This window comes from Scyliorhinus torazame, chromosome 2 (assembly GCF_047496885.1).
Source record: "Scyliorhinus torazame isolate Kashiwa2021f chromosome 2, sScyTor2.1, whole genome shotgun sequence".
NCBI lineage: Eukaryota > Metazoa > Chordata > Chondrichthyes > Carcharhiniformes > Scyliorhinidae > Scyliorhinus > Scyliorhinus torazame.
This window is the reverse complement of record NC_092708.1, coordinates 242,406,920-242,423,717: the sequence shown is the minus strand read 5'-3', so window position 1 is coordinate 242,423,717 and position 16,798 is coordinate 242,406,920. Positions and strand designations below refer to the sequence as shown.

Below are 16,798 nucleotides of genomic sequence, written 5' to 3'. Positions count from 1 at the left end.
TCTTTTGTCTCCTTCTCTGAGCTTACTAAAACACCTAAACCCCGGAACCTGCAACATCCATTCCTGTCCCTGCTCTATCCATGTCTCCGAAATGGCCACAACATCGAAGTCCCAGGTACCAACCCATGCTGCCAGTTCCCCTACCTTGTTTCGTATACTCCTGGCATTGAAGTAGACACACTTCAAACCACCTACCTGAACAGTGGCCCCCTCCTGCGACGTCAAATCTGTGCTCCTGACCTCTATACTCTCATTCTCCCTTACCCTAAAACTACAATCCAGGTTCCCATGCCCCTGCTGCATTAGTTTAAACCCCCCCAAAGAGCACTAACAAATCTCCCCCCCAGGATATTTGTGCCCCTCAGGTTCAGATGTAGACCATCCTGTCTGTAGAGGTCCCACCTTCCCCAGAAAGAGCCCCAGTTATCCAGAAATCTGAATCCCTCCCGCCTGTACCATCCCTGTAGCCACGTGTTTAAATGCTCTCTCTCCCTATTCCTCATCTCACTATCACGTGGCACGGGCAACAACCCAGAGATAACAACTCTGTTTGTTCTAGTTCTGAGTTTCCATCCTAGCTCCCTGAAAGCCTGCCTGACATCCTTGTCCCCTTTCCTACCTATGTCGTTAGTGCCAATGTGGACCACGACTTGGGGCTGCTCCCCCTCCCCCCTAAGGACCCGGAAAACACGATCCGAGACATCACGTACCCTTGCACCTGGGAGGCAACATACCAAACGTGAGTCTCTCACGCTCCCACAAAATCTCCTATCTGTGACCCTGACTATAGAGTCCCCAATTACTAATGCTCTGCTCCTCTCCCCCCTTCCCTTCTGAGCAACAGGGACAGACTCCGTGCCAGAGGCCCGTACCCCATGGCTTACCCCTGGTAAGTCCCCCCCCCCCCACAAGTATCCAAAGCGGTATACTTGTTTCTCAGGGGAACGACCGCAGGGGATCTCTGCACTAACTGCTTTTTCCCAGTCCCTCTTACAGTTACCCACCTATCTCCAATCTTTGGTGTAACTAATTCCCTGAAGCTGCTATCTATGACCCCTTCTGCCTCCCGAATGATCCGAAGTTCTTCCAACTCCAGCTCCAGTTCCCTAACTCGGTCTTGGAGGAGCTGGAGATGGCAGCACTTCCTGCAGGTAAAATCAGCAGGGACACTAACTGCATCCCTCACCTCAAACATCCTGCAGGAGGAACATTGCACTCCCTTCCCTGCCATTCCTCTAACTTTCTACCAAGATCTGGCTAACAACTAAATTAAATTTTTATAAAAAATAATAATAATATAATAAAATATGGTACTTACCTCAGACCAATGGGTTTTATTATCAGGTTAGAGGAGGAGGGCGGGTGGGAGACACTACACGTGTAGTGTCTCGGGTTTCCTCTCCACCAGAATTTATTGGTGATTATTATTGGGCCGCCAACGTGTCAATGATATGTAAGTGGATGAGGGAAGGGGAATAGGGGAAGGAGCGGCGTGGAAAGGACTGGAGATGGCGTCCTGTAGGGGAACTAGCTTAAAAGCACTGGCGACGGTGCCGTTGCCGTTCTCCCCGAAAAAATACACCACAAACCCAGTGGTGGTGGCAACTCTGAAAATTTGGGGGCAGTGGAGACGACATAAGGGAGTGACGGGTGCCTCAGTGTGGTCCCCGATAAGGAACAACCATAGGTTCGTCCCGGGAAGGATAGATGGGGGATTTAAATCTTGGCAGCGAGCAGGAATTGCGAAATTGAAGGACCTGTTCTTAGATGGGACGTTCGCGAGTCTGGGAGCACTGACAGAAAAATATGGGTTGCCACCTGGGAATGCATTTCGCTATATGCAAGTGAGGGCATTTGTGAGGCAACAGTTGAGGGAATTTCCGCAGCTCCCGGCGCAAGAGATCCAGGACAGAGTGATTTTGGGGGCATGGGTGGGTGATGGTAGGGTGTCAGACATATATAGGGAAATGAGAGACGAGGGGGAGACGATGGTAGAGGAGCTGAAGGGAAAATGGGAGGAGGAGCTGGGGGAAGAGATTGAGGAGGGGCTGTGGGCAGATGCCCTAAGTAGGGTAAACTCTTCGTCCTCGTGTGCCAGGCTCAGCCTGATACAATTCAAGGTTCTACACAGGGCGCATATGACGGGAGCAAGGCTGAGTAGATTTTTTGGAGTGGAGGATAGGTGCGGGAGATGCGCGGGAAGCCCGGCGAACCACACCCACATGTTTTGGTCATGTCCGGTATTGCATGGGTTCTGGGTGGGTGTGGCAAAAGTGATCTCGAAGGTGGTGGGGCTCCGGGTCAAACCAAGCTGGGGGTTGTCTATATTTGGGGTTGCAGATGAGCCGGGAGTGCAGGAGGCGAGAGAGGCCGACGTGTTGGCCTTTGCGTCCCTAGTAGCCCGGCGAAGGATTCTACTTATGTGGAAAGAAGCTAAGCCCCCGGGTGTGGAGGCCTGGGTCAACGACATGGCAGGGTTTATAAAACTGGAGCGGATAAAATATGCATTAAGAGGCTCGGCTCAGGGGTTCACCGGGCGGTGGCAACCGTTCCTCGACTATCTCGCAGAGCGATAAGGGAAAATAGGAAAGGCAGCAGCAGCAGCCCGGGGGGGGGGGGGGTGCTCATTTGGGTCTTCAGGGGTTTTCTGTGTGTGTTTATATATTAGTTATTTATATTTGATTTCACAAAGTTACTATTCTAGTTATTATTTCTGTTGTTTCTTATTTTGTTGTTGGCAGTTGCCGTTAGTTAGGATATTATTTATTTAAAAAACGATCAATGTTGGCCATGATAAATTGCCCCTTACGTGTCCAAAGATGCCTAGGTTAGGTGGGGTTGCGGGGATATGGTGGTGGAGTGGGCCTAGGTAGGGTGGGTGCAGACTCAATGAGCCGAATGGCCTCCTTTTATACTGTTGGGATTCTATGGATTCACATCTTATGAACTGAATCTACGCCAGGAAGGATGAGGGAAAGATATGAGAATAAAGTGGCGGACCATTTGAGACATTGAAAAACATTGCATAGCTTAAGATAAAAATCATCAGCTAAACACCAGAAGCACCTGTAGCAACATCATAAGATGACTTCAGCACCTGAGTTTTGAGTGTAAATACTAAACAGGTGCACCGCCAAGTGGAACCCAGAGCAGTATTGTGGGGGAGTCTTGAAACTTCTCACCTCCATTGTGTAGTTGGTGTGCTTGTTGTCAAAGATTAGTGCCTCTTGAATGAGCTGATGGTCGCCTTCTAGCTGATCAATCTTTGGTTTGTAGTTGACTATGCTCTTCTCGTACTGTCGGAGGTGGTTCAGTTGATCCTCTAGTGTGCCGTGCATCTCAATGGAAATACGGCCGATCTCCTACAAAAGTGACCACAAAATGATGAGGATTAGGGGGATGTGGTGAATATCTCTGCTGCGCTCTGTGTCTGGGAGTGGGTGCTGTTCAATAGGCCCAACCACATAGAACTTGAAAATGCTTCTCCAGAACCTAATCAAAATGTGTGCAAATGGACAGTTGGATGAGGATACTTCACAATGGAGGAGAGATTAACATCTTGCTCATTTTGTCATCTGCCTCCCGACACATTACTGCAGTCCTGTGGGAGTGCTGCACTATAGAAGGGGCCATCTTTTGGATGGGGCGTTAAATCAAGGGTCAATCTCCTCTCTCAGGTGGATGGAAAAGATCCCATGCTCCTATTAGGTGAAGAGCATAGGTGTTTTCCACATTCTCCTGGGTAATGCTCCTCTCTCAAAGTACATCATTTACTGCCTGAAAGGGTGGTATGAGGTGGGAACCCTCACAACATTTAAGCAGTGATGCACAATCAATTACTCTCGAGACAAGGTGAGTCATAACTAATAGGCTTTAATCAGCTAGAACTGTACCCAGCAGCTTCGATACAGAAAGTGAAGGCTGCTGGGACGGCATTGGTTCTTATACCCCGCCTCTCAGGGCAGAGCTATGTACGTTAGCCAATGGTAGACTCCTAGGTCTAGCCAATGGTCATCCGCCTCTCAGGTACTGCAATACCTGGTATTACCACAAGCAGCATTTCGATGAGCAGTTGAAATGCCACTGCATAAAAGGCTACGGACTAAGTGCTAGAAAATGGGATTAGAATAGATAGGTGCTTGATGGCAGGGGCAGACACCATGGGCCAAAGGGCCTCACTTTCTGTGCTGTAAAACTTGATGACTGTCACCAAACCAGACGATCTGGTCATTAACTCATTGGTGTCTGTGCAGCCCTCCAGTTTACACTCTGGTTACTTCTTTTCCTGCATGACAGCAGGACTATGCTTTTTTAAAAAAAGAATGCATACAGTTGGCTGCCAGATGCTTTGCCAAGTTCTGAGGTTGCGAAAGCAATCACATAAAATTTTATTTCTTACTTCTATTCAAATAGCTATCACAATCTCTGTAACAGCAGCATCACCAATTATATAGCTATCACAATCCCTGTCATAGCACCTGCTCTATTTACATAGCTATCACAATTCCTGTCATAACATCTTCATCAATAATACAGCTATCACATTGCCTGTAACACTGTTACTAATAACATACTGTCACCGATAATGCAGTCCTGTAATCATCTCTCTTATGTTTCTGATATCTTACCTCCATCTTTGTCTGAATCCAAGGACCAATGACATTGGCTTGTGTTGCGAACTGTTTCCGCAGCCTCTCATTGGACTGCTGGCGGGCATTCTCCTCCATTAGAGCATGGTCCCTCTGTGGCACCAAGTGTCGAACCTAAAAGCAAAGTATCATCATATCAGTCACTGAACATCACACCCATTAAAAGGGATAAACATCCCAACAGGAGTACGAGTCTTTGGTTTTTAAATGTTGCCCTTTCCGTCTACAGATATCTTACACTGGTTGGGTCACTGGGTAGCGCAACACTTTTCTTTCACCTTGAATCCAACATGATAATTACTGCACTCTTCTGATTCGAATAAAATTCCATTGCTTTTATCCTTGATCTGTGGTGAATTTGCCAATCTTGACCAGGGCAGCCTGGGGATGCTATCATTTCTTGCAGTACCCTTGGGCAGAGGAAGGAAGTGAACAGCTCCCAGGGTATTTAATTCTGACTGTTTTGCAGTGCTTTCTATTTGAAGTACAGGTGTCTGGCCCCCATGTACAGACACGATCAGCCACAACTGGGATAGTCTTCACAGCCAGCTAGCCATTTACTGTCAAGACTCATACTTGAACAATGGACACTTGGCAAGGTACAAGAAGGAAACCGCATCATGGGGAACTGTATCCTCACAAGGATTCATAGGGAAGAGAGGGAGGAAGTGGAAAAGAACAAAACAAGGGCTCGTATGCATCCAAGAGGAAACTGGGTCAGTTTTCAACAGGGGCAGAGAGCAACAAATAGAGAAGGATAGTCTTTATAGATAGCATCTAATCCAGAAGATCTCCTCAACTGGTTTTGATCGCTTGAAGTAGTCCAAGAGGATTTCCCCTCCTCCACTCCCAGAGTATTTCTTAGCTTATTGATCCTGTTTTCTCACCCTCTTTTTCTCGAAAGACGAGAGAGCTTCAAGATTGGGAAGGGAATGTTTAGTCTTGATGTCAGTCATCATGAATGTGGGGAAAGCTTGATGGATCAACCCACCTTTAACAATGTCAATTGTGTAACAAGCTTGTTAGCTCTCAGGCACCAAGAACCAGGTTGCTTTTATTTTTTTATTCTTTTAATAAACATTTTATTGAGGTATTGTTGGTATAGTAACAGCAACAAAATAAATATACATGAAACCATAAACATAGTGCAAAATCTATTTACCTCTCGTACAGGTCCCACCCTTATTGACCCCCTACTCTAATCTAAACTACTCCCCCCCCCCCCCCCCCCCCCCATCTGCTGACGATTAATTTTCCGCGAAGAAGTCGCTGAACGGTTGCCACCTCCCGGTGAACCCAAACAGTGACCCTCTCAATGCGAACTTGATTTTCTCCAAACAAAGAAAGCTAGCCATGTCCGATAGCCAGGTCTCCAACTTCGGGGGCTTTGAGTCCCTCCAAGCTAATAGTATCCGTCTCTGGGCTACCAGGGAAGCAAAGGACAGAACGTCTGCCTCTTTCTCCTCCTGGATTCCCGGGTCTTCTGACACCTCGAAAATCGCCACATCTGGACTCAGCGTCACCCTTGTTTTTAACACCGTGGACATGACATCCGCAAACCCCTGCCAAAATCCCCTAAGCTTCGGACATGTCCAGAACATGTGGACATGGTTCGCCGGTCCTCCCGCACATTTTGCGCACCTGTCCTCCACCCCAAGGAATCTGCTCATCCGGGCCACTGTCATGTGAGCCCGGTGAACAACCTTAAATTGTATCAAGCAGAGCCTGGCACATGTTGCGGACCCGTTGACTCTACTCAACGCGTCTGCCCATAGACCATCCTCTATCTCCCCTCCCAGCTCCTCCTCCCACTTGCGCTTCAGCTCCTCGGTCTGCATCTCCTCCGACCCCATAAGCTCCTTATAAATGTCCGAGACGCTCCCTTCTCCTCCCCACCCTCTGGAAACTACCCTGTCCTGAATCTCCCTTAGCGGTAGGAGCGGGAAGGTTGACACCTGTTTACGAAGGTATCTGCACCTGCAGATACCGAAATTTGTTTCCCCTCGCCAACCCAAACTTTTCCTCCAATGCCCTTACACTCGGAAAGCTCCCCTCTATAAACATATCCCCCATCCTCTCAATCCCCACTCTCCACCATAACCGGAACCCCCCGTCCATACTCCCTGGGGCAAACCGGTGATTATCACAAAATGGGGCCCAGGCAGATGCTCCCACTGCTCCCACATGCCGCCTCCACTGGCCCCAAACTCTCAGGGCCGCCACCACCACTGGACTGGTGGAGTACCGTGCCAGCGGGAACGGCAGAGGCGCCGTTACCAACGCCCCAAAACTGGTGCCCTTACATGAAGCCGCCTCCATATGCACCCATGCCGACCCCTCCCCCACCACCCACTTCCTGATCATGGCTATATTAGCCGCCCAATAATAGTTGCTAAAATTTGGCAGCGCCAGCCCGCCGTCTCCCCGACTGCGCTCAATCATTACCTTCCTTACGGTCTTGCCTGCCCAGACGAAGCCCGTGATCACTCTGTTGACCCGCTTAAAAAAGGACCGCGGAATAAAGATGGGGAGACACTGAAATACAAATAGGAACCTCGGGAGGACCGTCACCTTCACCATTTGGACCCACCCAGCCAGAGACAACGGAAGCGAGTGTCATCTCTGAAAATCGTCCTTCATTTGGTCCACCAGCCGGGCCAGATTCAATTTATGCAGCCGGTCCCAATCCCGTGCCACTTGGATGCCTAGGTACTTAAAGCTTCCCTCTACTAACCTAAACGGCAGCTCTCCCAGTCGCCTCTCTTGTCCCCTCGCCTGGACCACAAACATCTCACTCTTTCCCATATTAAGCTTATACCCCGAAAACCGGCCAAATTACCCTCGAGTCCTCATGATTTCTTCCATCCCCTATATTGGGTCGAAAACATTCAGGAGCAGGTCATCCACATAGAACAAAACCCTGCGCTCCAACCCCCCCCCCCTTCCCGACCAGTCCTCTCCAGCCCCTCGAGGCTCTCAAAGCAATTGCCAACGGCTCTGTAGCCAGCGCAAACAACAGTGGGGAGAGGGGGCATCCCTGTCTCGTCCCCCGGTGCAGTCTAAAATAGTCTGATGTTGTCCTATTCATCCGTACACTTGCCACAGGAGCCTGATACAGCAACCTGACCCAGTCAATAAAGCCCCGCCTGAATCCGAACCGTCCCAGTATCTCCCACAGATAGTCCAATTCTACCCAATCAAAAGCCTTTTCTGCATCCATTGCGATCACTACCTCCACCTCCCTACCTTCCGGGGGCATCATGATCACATTTAACAGCCTTCTTACATTGGCCACCAACTGCCTGCCCTTAACAAACCCCGTCTGCTCCTCCCCAATAACGTCCGGAACACAATCCTCGATCCTGGAGGACAAGATTTTGGCCAGCAACTTGGCGTCTACATTCAACAGGGAGATCGGCTTGTAGGATCCACACAGCTCCGGGTTCTTGTCCCGCTTAAGAATCAGCAAAATCATTGCCTGTGGCATCGTCGGGGGCAACACCCCTCTTTCCCTTGCCTCATTGAACATCCTCAACAACACCGGCCCTAATATCCCCGAGAACGTTTTATGAAACTCCACAGGGTTCCCGTCCGGACCCAGGGCCTTACCCGCCTGCATGGCCTTCAAGCCCTCCACTATCTCTTCCAGCCCGATTGGGGCCCCCAGCCCTTCTAACTGCTCCCCGTCCACCTTTAGGAAATTCAGCCCCTCCAAGCAGTGCCTCATCCCCTCCGGCCCCGTAGGGGGTTCTGACCTGTACAGCCTGCTGTAGAAATCCCTAAATGCCTTATTCACCTCTACTGAATCACCAACCAGGTTCCCATCTCCGTCCTTTACTTTCCCTATCTCCCTAGCTGCATCCCTCTTCCTAAGCTGCCGTGCAAGCATTCTGCTGGCCTTCTCTCCATGTTCATTGATCGCCCCCCTCACTTTTCTCAGCTGCTCCATCGCCCTCCCTGTGGTCAGCAAGCTAAACCCCGCCTGTAACCTCTGCCGTTCCCTTCAAAGCCCTGCCTCTGGTGTCTCCGCATACCTCCTATCAATCTGTAGTATCTCCTTTACCAATCGGTCTGTCTCTGCCCTGTCCACCTTCTCCCTATGGGCCCGGATCGAGATCAGCTCCCTCCTGACCACTGTCTTCAGTGCTTCCCAGAGCACCGCTGCCGAAATCTCCCCCGTGTTATTGACCTGCAGGTAGCTCTGAATACATTTCCTCAGCCGCTCGCACACCCCTTCATCCGCCAAAAGTCCCACATCTAACCTCCAGTGCGGGCGCTGGTTACTGTCTTTACTAACCTGCAGGTCAACCCAGTGCGGAGCATGGTCTGAGACTGTAATCGCCGAATACCCCGTGTCCACCACCCCAGCCAGTAAGGCCCTGCTCAAAATAAAGGAATCAATCCGGGAGTACACTTTATGCACGTGTGAGTAGAAGGAGAACTCCTTTACCATCGGCTGTCCAAATCTCCATGGATCCACCACCCCATCAGCTCCATGAACCCTCTTAGTTCCTTTGCCATTGCTGGCACCCTGCCCATTTTCGAGCTTGACCGGTCTAAGCCCGGGTCCATAACTGTATTGAAATACCCTCCCATGACCAACCTGTGCCAGTCCAGGTCTGGTATTTTCCCCAGCATCCTCTTTATAAACTCCACATCATCCCAATTTTGCGCAGACACATTTACTAATACCACCTGCACCCCCTCTTGCTTCCCACTGACCATAATGTACCGACTTCCCACGTCCGACACTATTCTACCCGCCTCAAACACCACCCGCTTATTGATCAGGATCGTGACCCCTCTAGTCTTTGAATCTAGTCCCGAGTGAAAGACCTGACTGACCCAGTCTTTCCTCAGTCTAACCTGGTCCGTTACTCTAAGGTGCGCCTCCTGCAACATTACCACGTCAGCCTTCAATCTCCTAAGATGCGCAAACACACGTGCCCTTTTGACCAGCCCATTTAACCCTTGAACATTCCAGGTGATCAGCATAGTTGGGGGGCTCATTTGCCCCCCCCCCCCTGGCCGATCAGCAATCCCTTTTTTTAGGCTCGCCTCCAGCCCTTGCTCCGCGCCTCCACCGGTCCATCCCCAGGCAGCCCCCGCCCCCAACCTCCTCTCTGTCCCTCAGCCCAAGTCCCTCCCTCATCAGAAGAACATTCACCCCCCCCTCCCCCCCAGTAACAACACCCTGAAACCCAACCCTTTTACTAAACCAAACATATGCACACCCCCCACTGCGCTTCAGAGAGCTAGCTCGCCCAGCTAGCTTGGTGGCCCCCATCCCCGGCACCAGATAGTCTCCCACCTATTGTTCCCTTCCTACCCTCCCCCGCTCATACACACAAACTCCAACATCAAACAATCCCCACACAATTGCCCAACAGTAAAACACCAAGATCAATACAAGCACACCTCCATCCCCCAACATTGCAAATGAAAACCTTAACTCACTCAGCTCTACCGCTGGTTCCAAATTAATGCAAACGGCATCACAAACATCTTCCATGAAACACAAAACGAGAAACTTTTTACAAAAACAGAGAAACAAAAAGAAAAAACAAAAACATGAACGTTGCAGCCAAGTTCAAAAGTTCTCAATCCATCACCAGCCCTTTCTATCTCGTAAAGTCCAACGCGTCCTCAGGCGACTCGAAGTAGAAGTGCTGATCCTCATGCGTTACCCAGAGACGGGCTGGGTATAACAGCCCAAACTTCACCTTTTTCTTAAAAAGGATCGACCTGATCTGGTTGAAGCCTGCTCTCCTCCTGGCCACCTCCACACTCAGGTCCTGGTAAACCCGCAGGATGCTATTGTCCCATTTACAGCTCCATGTCTGCTTGGCCCACTGTAGAATGCGCTCCTTATCTGAGACCCTGTGGAATCTCACCACCATCGCCCTCGGGGGAGTCTCCCATTGGCGACTTCCTCGCGAGTGCTCTGTGAACCCTGTCCACCTCCAAGGGCCGGGAGAATGCCCCATCCCCCAGCAGCTTCACAAACATGTCTGCGATGTATGCCCCAGCGTCCGTTCCTTCGGACCTCTCTGGGAGCCCAACGATTCTTAGGTTCTGCCGGCGGGACCTATTCTCTAGGTCCTCCACCTTCTCCAGGAGCTTCTTCTGCTGGTCCCTCAGCATCCCCACCTCCAGCTCCACCGCAGTCTGATGGTCCTCCTGCTCCGCCAGCGCCTTCTCCATCTTCTGGATCGCCCGATCCTGGACGTCCAATCTGTGCTCCAACCGCTCAATCGACTCTTTAATCGGGTCCAAGCAGTCCCGTTTCTGCGTAGCAAAGGCTTCCTGAATAACTTGCATCAGCTGCTCCGTTGACCGCTGAGTCGACAAACCAGAGGTCCGGTCCTCCGCCATGCTGTCTCCTGCTGCAGCTGCAGCCCACCAGTTTATGCCTTTACGGGCACTTCTCTCCATGCACCGATGTGGGAATTCAGTACACAATTGCCTCTGTCACCAGTTTTACAATTCAGGTCCGGTAGAAAATCGGGGGAAAAGGTCCAAAAGTCCGACCTGAGCGAGAGCCACGAAATGTGCGACTTACTCCTTCATAGCCGCCACCGGAAGTCAACCAGGTTGCTTTTCCACTGCACAAAACCACCTATGAATCAGCAGTTACGGTTTTCCAATTAAAAGGCAGCACGGTAGCATTGTGGATAGCACAATTGCTTCACAGCACCAGAGTCCCAGGTTCGATTCCAGCTTGGGCCACTGTCTGTGCGGAGTCTGCACATCCTCCCCGTGTGTGCGTGGGTTTCCTCCGGGTGCTCCGGTTTACTCCCACAGTCCAAAGATCTGCAGGTTAGGTGGATTGGCCGTGATAAATTACCCTTAGTGTCCAGAATTGCCCTTAGTGTCGGGTGGGGTTGCTGGGTTATTGGGATAGGGTGGAGGTGTTGACCTTGGGTAGGGTGCTCTTTCCAAGAGCCGGTGCAGACTCGATGGGCCGAATGGCCTCCTTCTGCACTGTAAATTCTATGAATCAGTTACTCTGGCTAATGAGGCCAGGGGGTTGACTGATGTGGAAATTAGAAATGACATTGGTGTAGACAAAGTGAGGTGCAACAATGAGGGCACATTGTCGGGGCAGAGCTGAGAGGTTTCATCTTAGGTTGTCGCCATCTCACTCACCTCCTTAAAAAAAAACATGACAGTGGAGCAATAAAATGCTTACCGTGTAATTCATACCTCATTCAAATAAACGGGAACAAGTTAATCTGAATTGGAATACAGATTGGGGATTTTAGTACAGGGGGCGGGATTCTGTGATCCTGAGGCTAAGTGTTGACGCAGTCGGAAACGCCGTCACATTTCTTGACGGCGTCAACACGGCCTCAGGATCAGCAATTGTGGCCCCTACAGGGGGCCAGCACGGCACTGGAGCGGTTCACGCCGCTCAAGATGCTGATCCCGGCGTGATCTGGGCGCCATGGGATCCGCGCATGCGCAGTGGCACCGGTGCCGACGTGCACATGTGCAGTGGCTTCCTTCAACGCGCCGGCCCCGACGCAACATGGCGCAGGACTACAGGGGCCGGCGCGGAAGAAAGGAGACTGCCAGCCAGAGAGTCCGGCCTGCCGATCGGTGGGCCCTGGTCGCGGGCCAGGCCACATTGGAGCCCCCCCCACAACCCCGGGGTCGGGCCCCCCAACCCCCCGGGCCGCCGCCCCCCCCCCCCCACAGTACGATCGCTGACCCTTCCACGCCGACTTCCTGCCGGCTGAGAGCAGGTGTGGACGGCACCGACGGGACTTGACGTTTTTACGGCGGCCGCGCGGCCCATCCCGGGCCAAGAATCGGCAGGCCGGCCACAGAGAGCGGTCCCCAACCGGCACCGCGCCATCCACGCCGGCGACCATTCTCCGCTCCCGCGTGCTGGCGTCGGGGCAGTGTGGCGCGATTCGCGCCGGTCGCGGGGATTCGCCGGCCAGGCCCCGGGCTGAGAGAGTCCCACCCATGGTGTCAGGAAGTTGGTTACTGGCTCTTTCTTGCAAAGCAGCAATCAGTTCCTTCAACAGATTACTAAAGAACAAAAGAATGCACACACAGCTGGAAACAATCTCACCAACATTTTGTCTCCTCAGAGATTAAATTCCAAAGTTTTCAAAAGATAATTCTGACTCACAGCCAAACAAAATCCAAACGAAAGCCACCACTGAGATACACGCAGCGTTTTTCAATCTGCACATGATGTATTGTAACCGTATTTTGGTGAGAATTATTTCACCGTCAGGAAAGGTGGAATGACAGGCAATGTGTCTTGTATGACAGTGCTGGTTTGTAGCAAAACACGATTTTGGATCAAGACTTGGCGCATGGGGACAAATCAAGTTATAGAAGAGGATCAACAATTCAGGCCAATTAAAGTAGTCCCATTGTGTGCGGACAATTAGGATGAGAAACTGAACTCTAATTGGGGCTGCAATCACAAGTCAGGCAATAGTTCAGAAGGAATCTAGATGGTCAATGGCACCTTGTTGCAGTAATTTTCTTATTTTGAAAGCAGCTGTCCTTTTCTTCAACACTACACAATTGATCAATTTTAAAAAGTGGCTCTCACCTTCTCCCATTTGTTGTTAATATCCTGGGGTGCGATGGTCGTGTAGGGGTTGGTGCCAGCCATGTTGACGTGGTAGGTTTGGACGATTTTTGACACCTCATTGTGAATGCCCAGGATAGCCTGGCGTTCCCGGTCTGCCTCAGGAAGAGTCGCTTTAAATTGTTCATGGGCAGTGATCAATCCCTACACGGAAGGATAGAGATGAAGAACAAAACGTTAATTCATTGGATTCATCATTGGACTTCAAGTATCTCCAGGCAAAGAATCATTTGTTTTCCCTGGAACTTAATCTGAATAGGAATTAATGGAGATTTATCACTTTGCCACCTCTGACGTTTCCCTTGCTTAATTCTTCTGGCTTCCCTGGTGGTACTGACACACTCTGAAACGAGGCTCCAAAAGGGAATGGGGGCTTTCAAGAATCATTGTCAAATGACCATTCATTAACTGTGAGCCCGAGGCGTGAGGTGATGAGGGCCTGGATGCAGTCCTCACTCAACATCCATTCACTGGAATGCGATTCGGAGTAAAAGCCCTAGCTTCTCTTTCACCTCCATCATCCAGTGGCTTCACAATCACCCTGACTAAGATCCGCTACCTTCGGGCAGAACAGGAGTTGAACCTAGAGCTTTGAGGTTCTGTGGCCCTGTTCCACAGCGAACAACACCCTTGTTCTGAGAATTTGCAGGAGTCTGCCAATTATAATATCTGTGACTAGACTAATGGAAATAATCTGATATTTAACAAGTAAAATGAAAAGCTCATCCATCATGAGCTATTACTGTGACATAAATAAGCTCTGCAGTGCTCTGCAACATTTTCCCCCCAAGACTTGGCATGTTAAAATCACTGGAGTTTATTAATTGTACAGAACAATTTTGTAGACTTTTCCTAATATAGTAATATATTTTAACCAACTCTGATTGTTTGTATTGCTTTTCTCGAGAAGTACTTAAAATAGTACGGCAATTGGGAACTTAAATATGTTCCATTCCTCTTCTTCAATAAGGAAAACCTATTGTGTGCCTCATGAGGTGCAGTGGCCTTGTTGTTGTGGTACTAGACTAGATATCCAGAGGCCTGGACTAACTATGCAGAGGAAATTCATAGAATTTACAGTGCAGAAGGAGGCCATTCGGCCCATCGAGTCTGCACCGGCTCTTGGAAAGAGCACCCTACCCAAGCCCACACCACCCTATCCCCATAACCCAGTAACCCCACTCAACCAACACTAAGGGCAATTTTGGACACTAAGGGCAATTTAACATGGCCAGTCCACCTAACCTGCACATCTTTGGACTGTGGGAGGAAACCGGAGCACCCGGAAGAAACCCACGCACACACGGGGAGAACGTGCAGACTCCGCACAGACAGTGACCCACCCGGGAATCGAACCTGGGACCCTGGAGCTGTGAAGCAATTGTGCTAACCGCTATGCTACCGTGCTGCCCACTAAGGAGGTGTTCAAACTCCACCTTTGCAAGTTGTGAATTTGAAATCAGTTTAAAACAAAAAGATGATATTCTTCAAAGTGACTACTGCCAAATTGGCGCAAAAACAAAAAGGACATGAGGTTCACTAATGTCTTTAAGAGAAGGAAACCTGCCTCACTGACCCAGTCTGGTCCCACATCAACTCTAAACAGCACACAAAGTGGCTTCACACTCACTCATATTATTTGGGAAATTGAGGGCTGGTCAGGGCAACACAACATCCAGTGAAGGAATTTTACATCGAAATCCAACATTACCCATGCTTTTTAAAAAGTCCATTCCTGGGATGTGGCCATCGCTGTTAAGGCCAGCATTTATTACCCATCCCCTACCGCCCTTGAGGAAGTGGTGGCAAGCCGCCGCCTTCAAGTGTCCCAGACTTTGCGGTGTCGTTACTCCCACAGTGCTGTCAGGGTAGGAGTCCCACCATTCTGATCCAGTGACGGTGAAGGAGCTGTGAAATATGTTCAAGTCGGGATGGTGGTGTTCTCTTGTGCCTGCAGCTTTTGTCCTGCTTGGTGGTAAAGGTCACAGATTTGGAAGGTCAGCCAAGATGTAGCCAGCCAAAGAAGCACTGCCAACAATGTTTACTCGACAACACCAAGAACAGATGGCCAACTGAAACTTTCCAAGTCATTTTCAAAAATTATCAACGATTTAATGCAATGATAAAAGTGAAACATACACAGAAACAGGTGTGTTAACTGTACTCATTGTCACTGTACACATGTTACCGGTCTCCTGACACAGCCCTCAACAAAAACTGACAGCAAAAGCCAATCCAAGAAACTGGAGTGGATTCATGCAAACTTTTATTTCAATAAGAGCATGAAACAATTTATTTTAAAGAGTTTTATTGGGAAGCAAACTGTCTATTTAGCCCAAAACAATAACAGAAAATGCCGGACGATCTCAGCAGATCTGAGAGCTTCTGCGGAGAGAGAACGGAGCAACCGTTTTGAGTCTGCTTGACTCTTTGTCAAAGAGCTTAGCTTTGCGAAGGCTTAGATTTGTCAATAGCTTTGACAAAGTGTCATCCAGACTCAAAACGTTAGCCGAGTTCTCTCTCCACAGATGCTCAGACCTCCCAAGATTGTCCAGCATTTTTGGCTCTGGTTTCAGATTCCAGCAGGGTTAGCACACTGCGGCCGCACGGGCCGAGGTCCCAGGTTCCATCCCGGCTCTGGGTCACTGTTCGTGTGGAGTTTGCACATTCTCCCCATGTTTGCGTGGGTTTCGCCCCCACAACCCAAAGATGTGTAAGCTCGGTGGATTGGCCACGCTAAATTGCCCCTTAATTGGAAAAAATGAATTGGGTACTCTAAAGCAAAAAAAACCTCAAACTGAGAAGATTTCGCCTTTGCTGAAACTGAAGGCAGTTTTCCCAAATGTGGCCAAATAACCAGTGCGTGGTAATTATCTGCTGGATTTAGTTCATAGGGTTATATAATAATGGGTGATGTTTGGGAACAAAGGGGTGTTTCAGAGTTTAGGAAATGTAGATAATTGGGAACTAAGGGATAACTTCATGTAATACTGTATGTATATAGCCCTCAGTGTAATTAAATGTTGCAGTGTAGTATAGTCCTTCCTGTTGTGCTTTTGTTCTTTGAATAAATATTCTTTGTTAATTGTTCACACAACGACTGGACTATTCCTCCCCGGTTCGCATATCTTTTCTCACAGTATACCAAATTGAAAATATACACCAATAAGAACCAGGATTCAAAGTTACCCTTCTGGGTTATGGGATACCGTCGCATTTAACATGAGCATGGTGTATGGAACACAGCACAAATACTTCCTGTAATTAGCGTCAGCATGTACATGGTTCTGTCAGCCTGACAGGGGTCTGATACACTCATCAGAAAACTGACAGGGAACCCCCATCAGTTCCATGTGGGAACTCCAAGGGGTGAAAGTGCCCTTCAGGCATTTAAATAGCCACCTTTCGGCCTTCGCCGTGATCGAGGCCCCCAGCGGCAGAAGTCCTGCTCACCAAGAGCTGCCGGCTAATCAGAAGCCAACAACTTCTCATTGACACCAGCGGCAGCAGGAACGGTGGAAGCTGCCAGTAA

At 49.7% G+C, this 16,798-nt stretch overlaps 1 protein-coding gene across 6 annotated transcripts in view; it reads right to left on the bottom strand.

Annotated features, from left to right (window-relative positions):
• The window catches only part of actn1 (actinin, alpha 1), a 292,127-nt gene that overhangs the window by 30,414 nt on the left and 244,915 nt on the right, over nucleotides 1–16,798 (bottom strand). For all 6 annotated transcript variants that reach the window (XM_072485663.1, XM_072485693.1, XM_072485666.1 and 3 more), the window contains exons 15-17: nucleotides 13,228–13,410; nucleotides 4,629–4,763; nucleotides 3,183–3,362 (exon numbers count right to left, since the gene is read on the bottom strand). In XM_072485663.1, coding sequence (XP_072341764.1) covers nucleotides 3,183–3,362; nucleotides 4,629–4,763; nucleotides 13,228–13,410 — 498 coding nt within the window. The remainder of the gene's footprint in view (nucleotides 1–3,182; nucleotides 3,363–4,628; nucleotides 4,764–13,227; nucleotides 13,411–16,798) is intronic.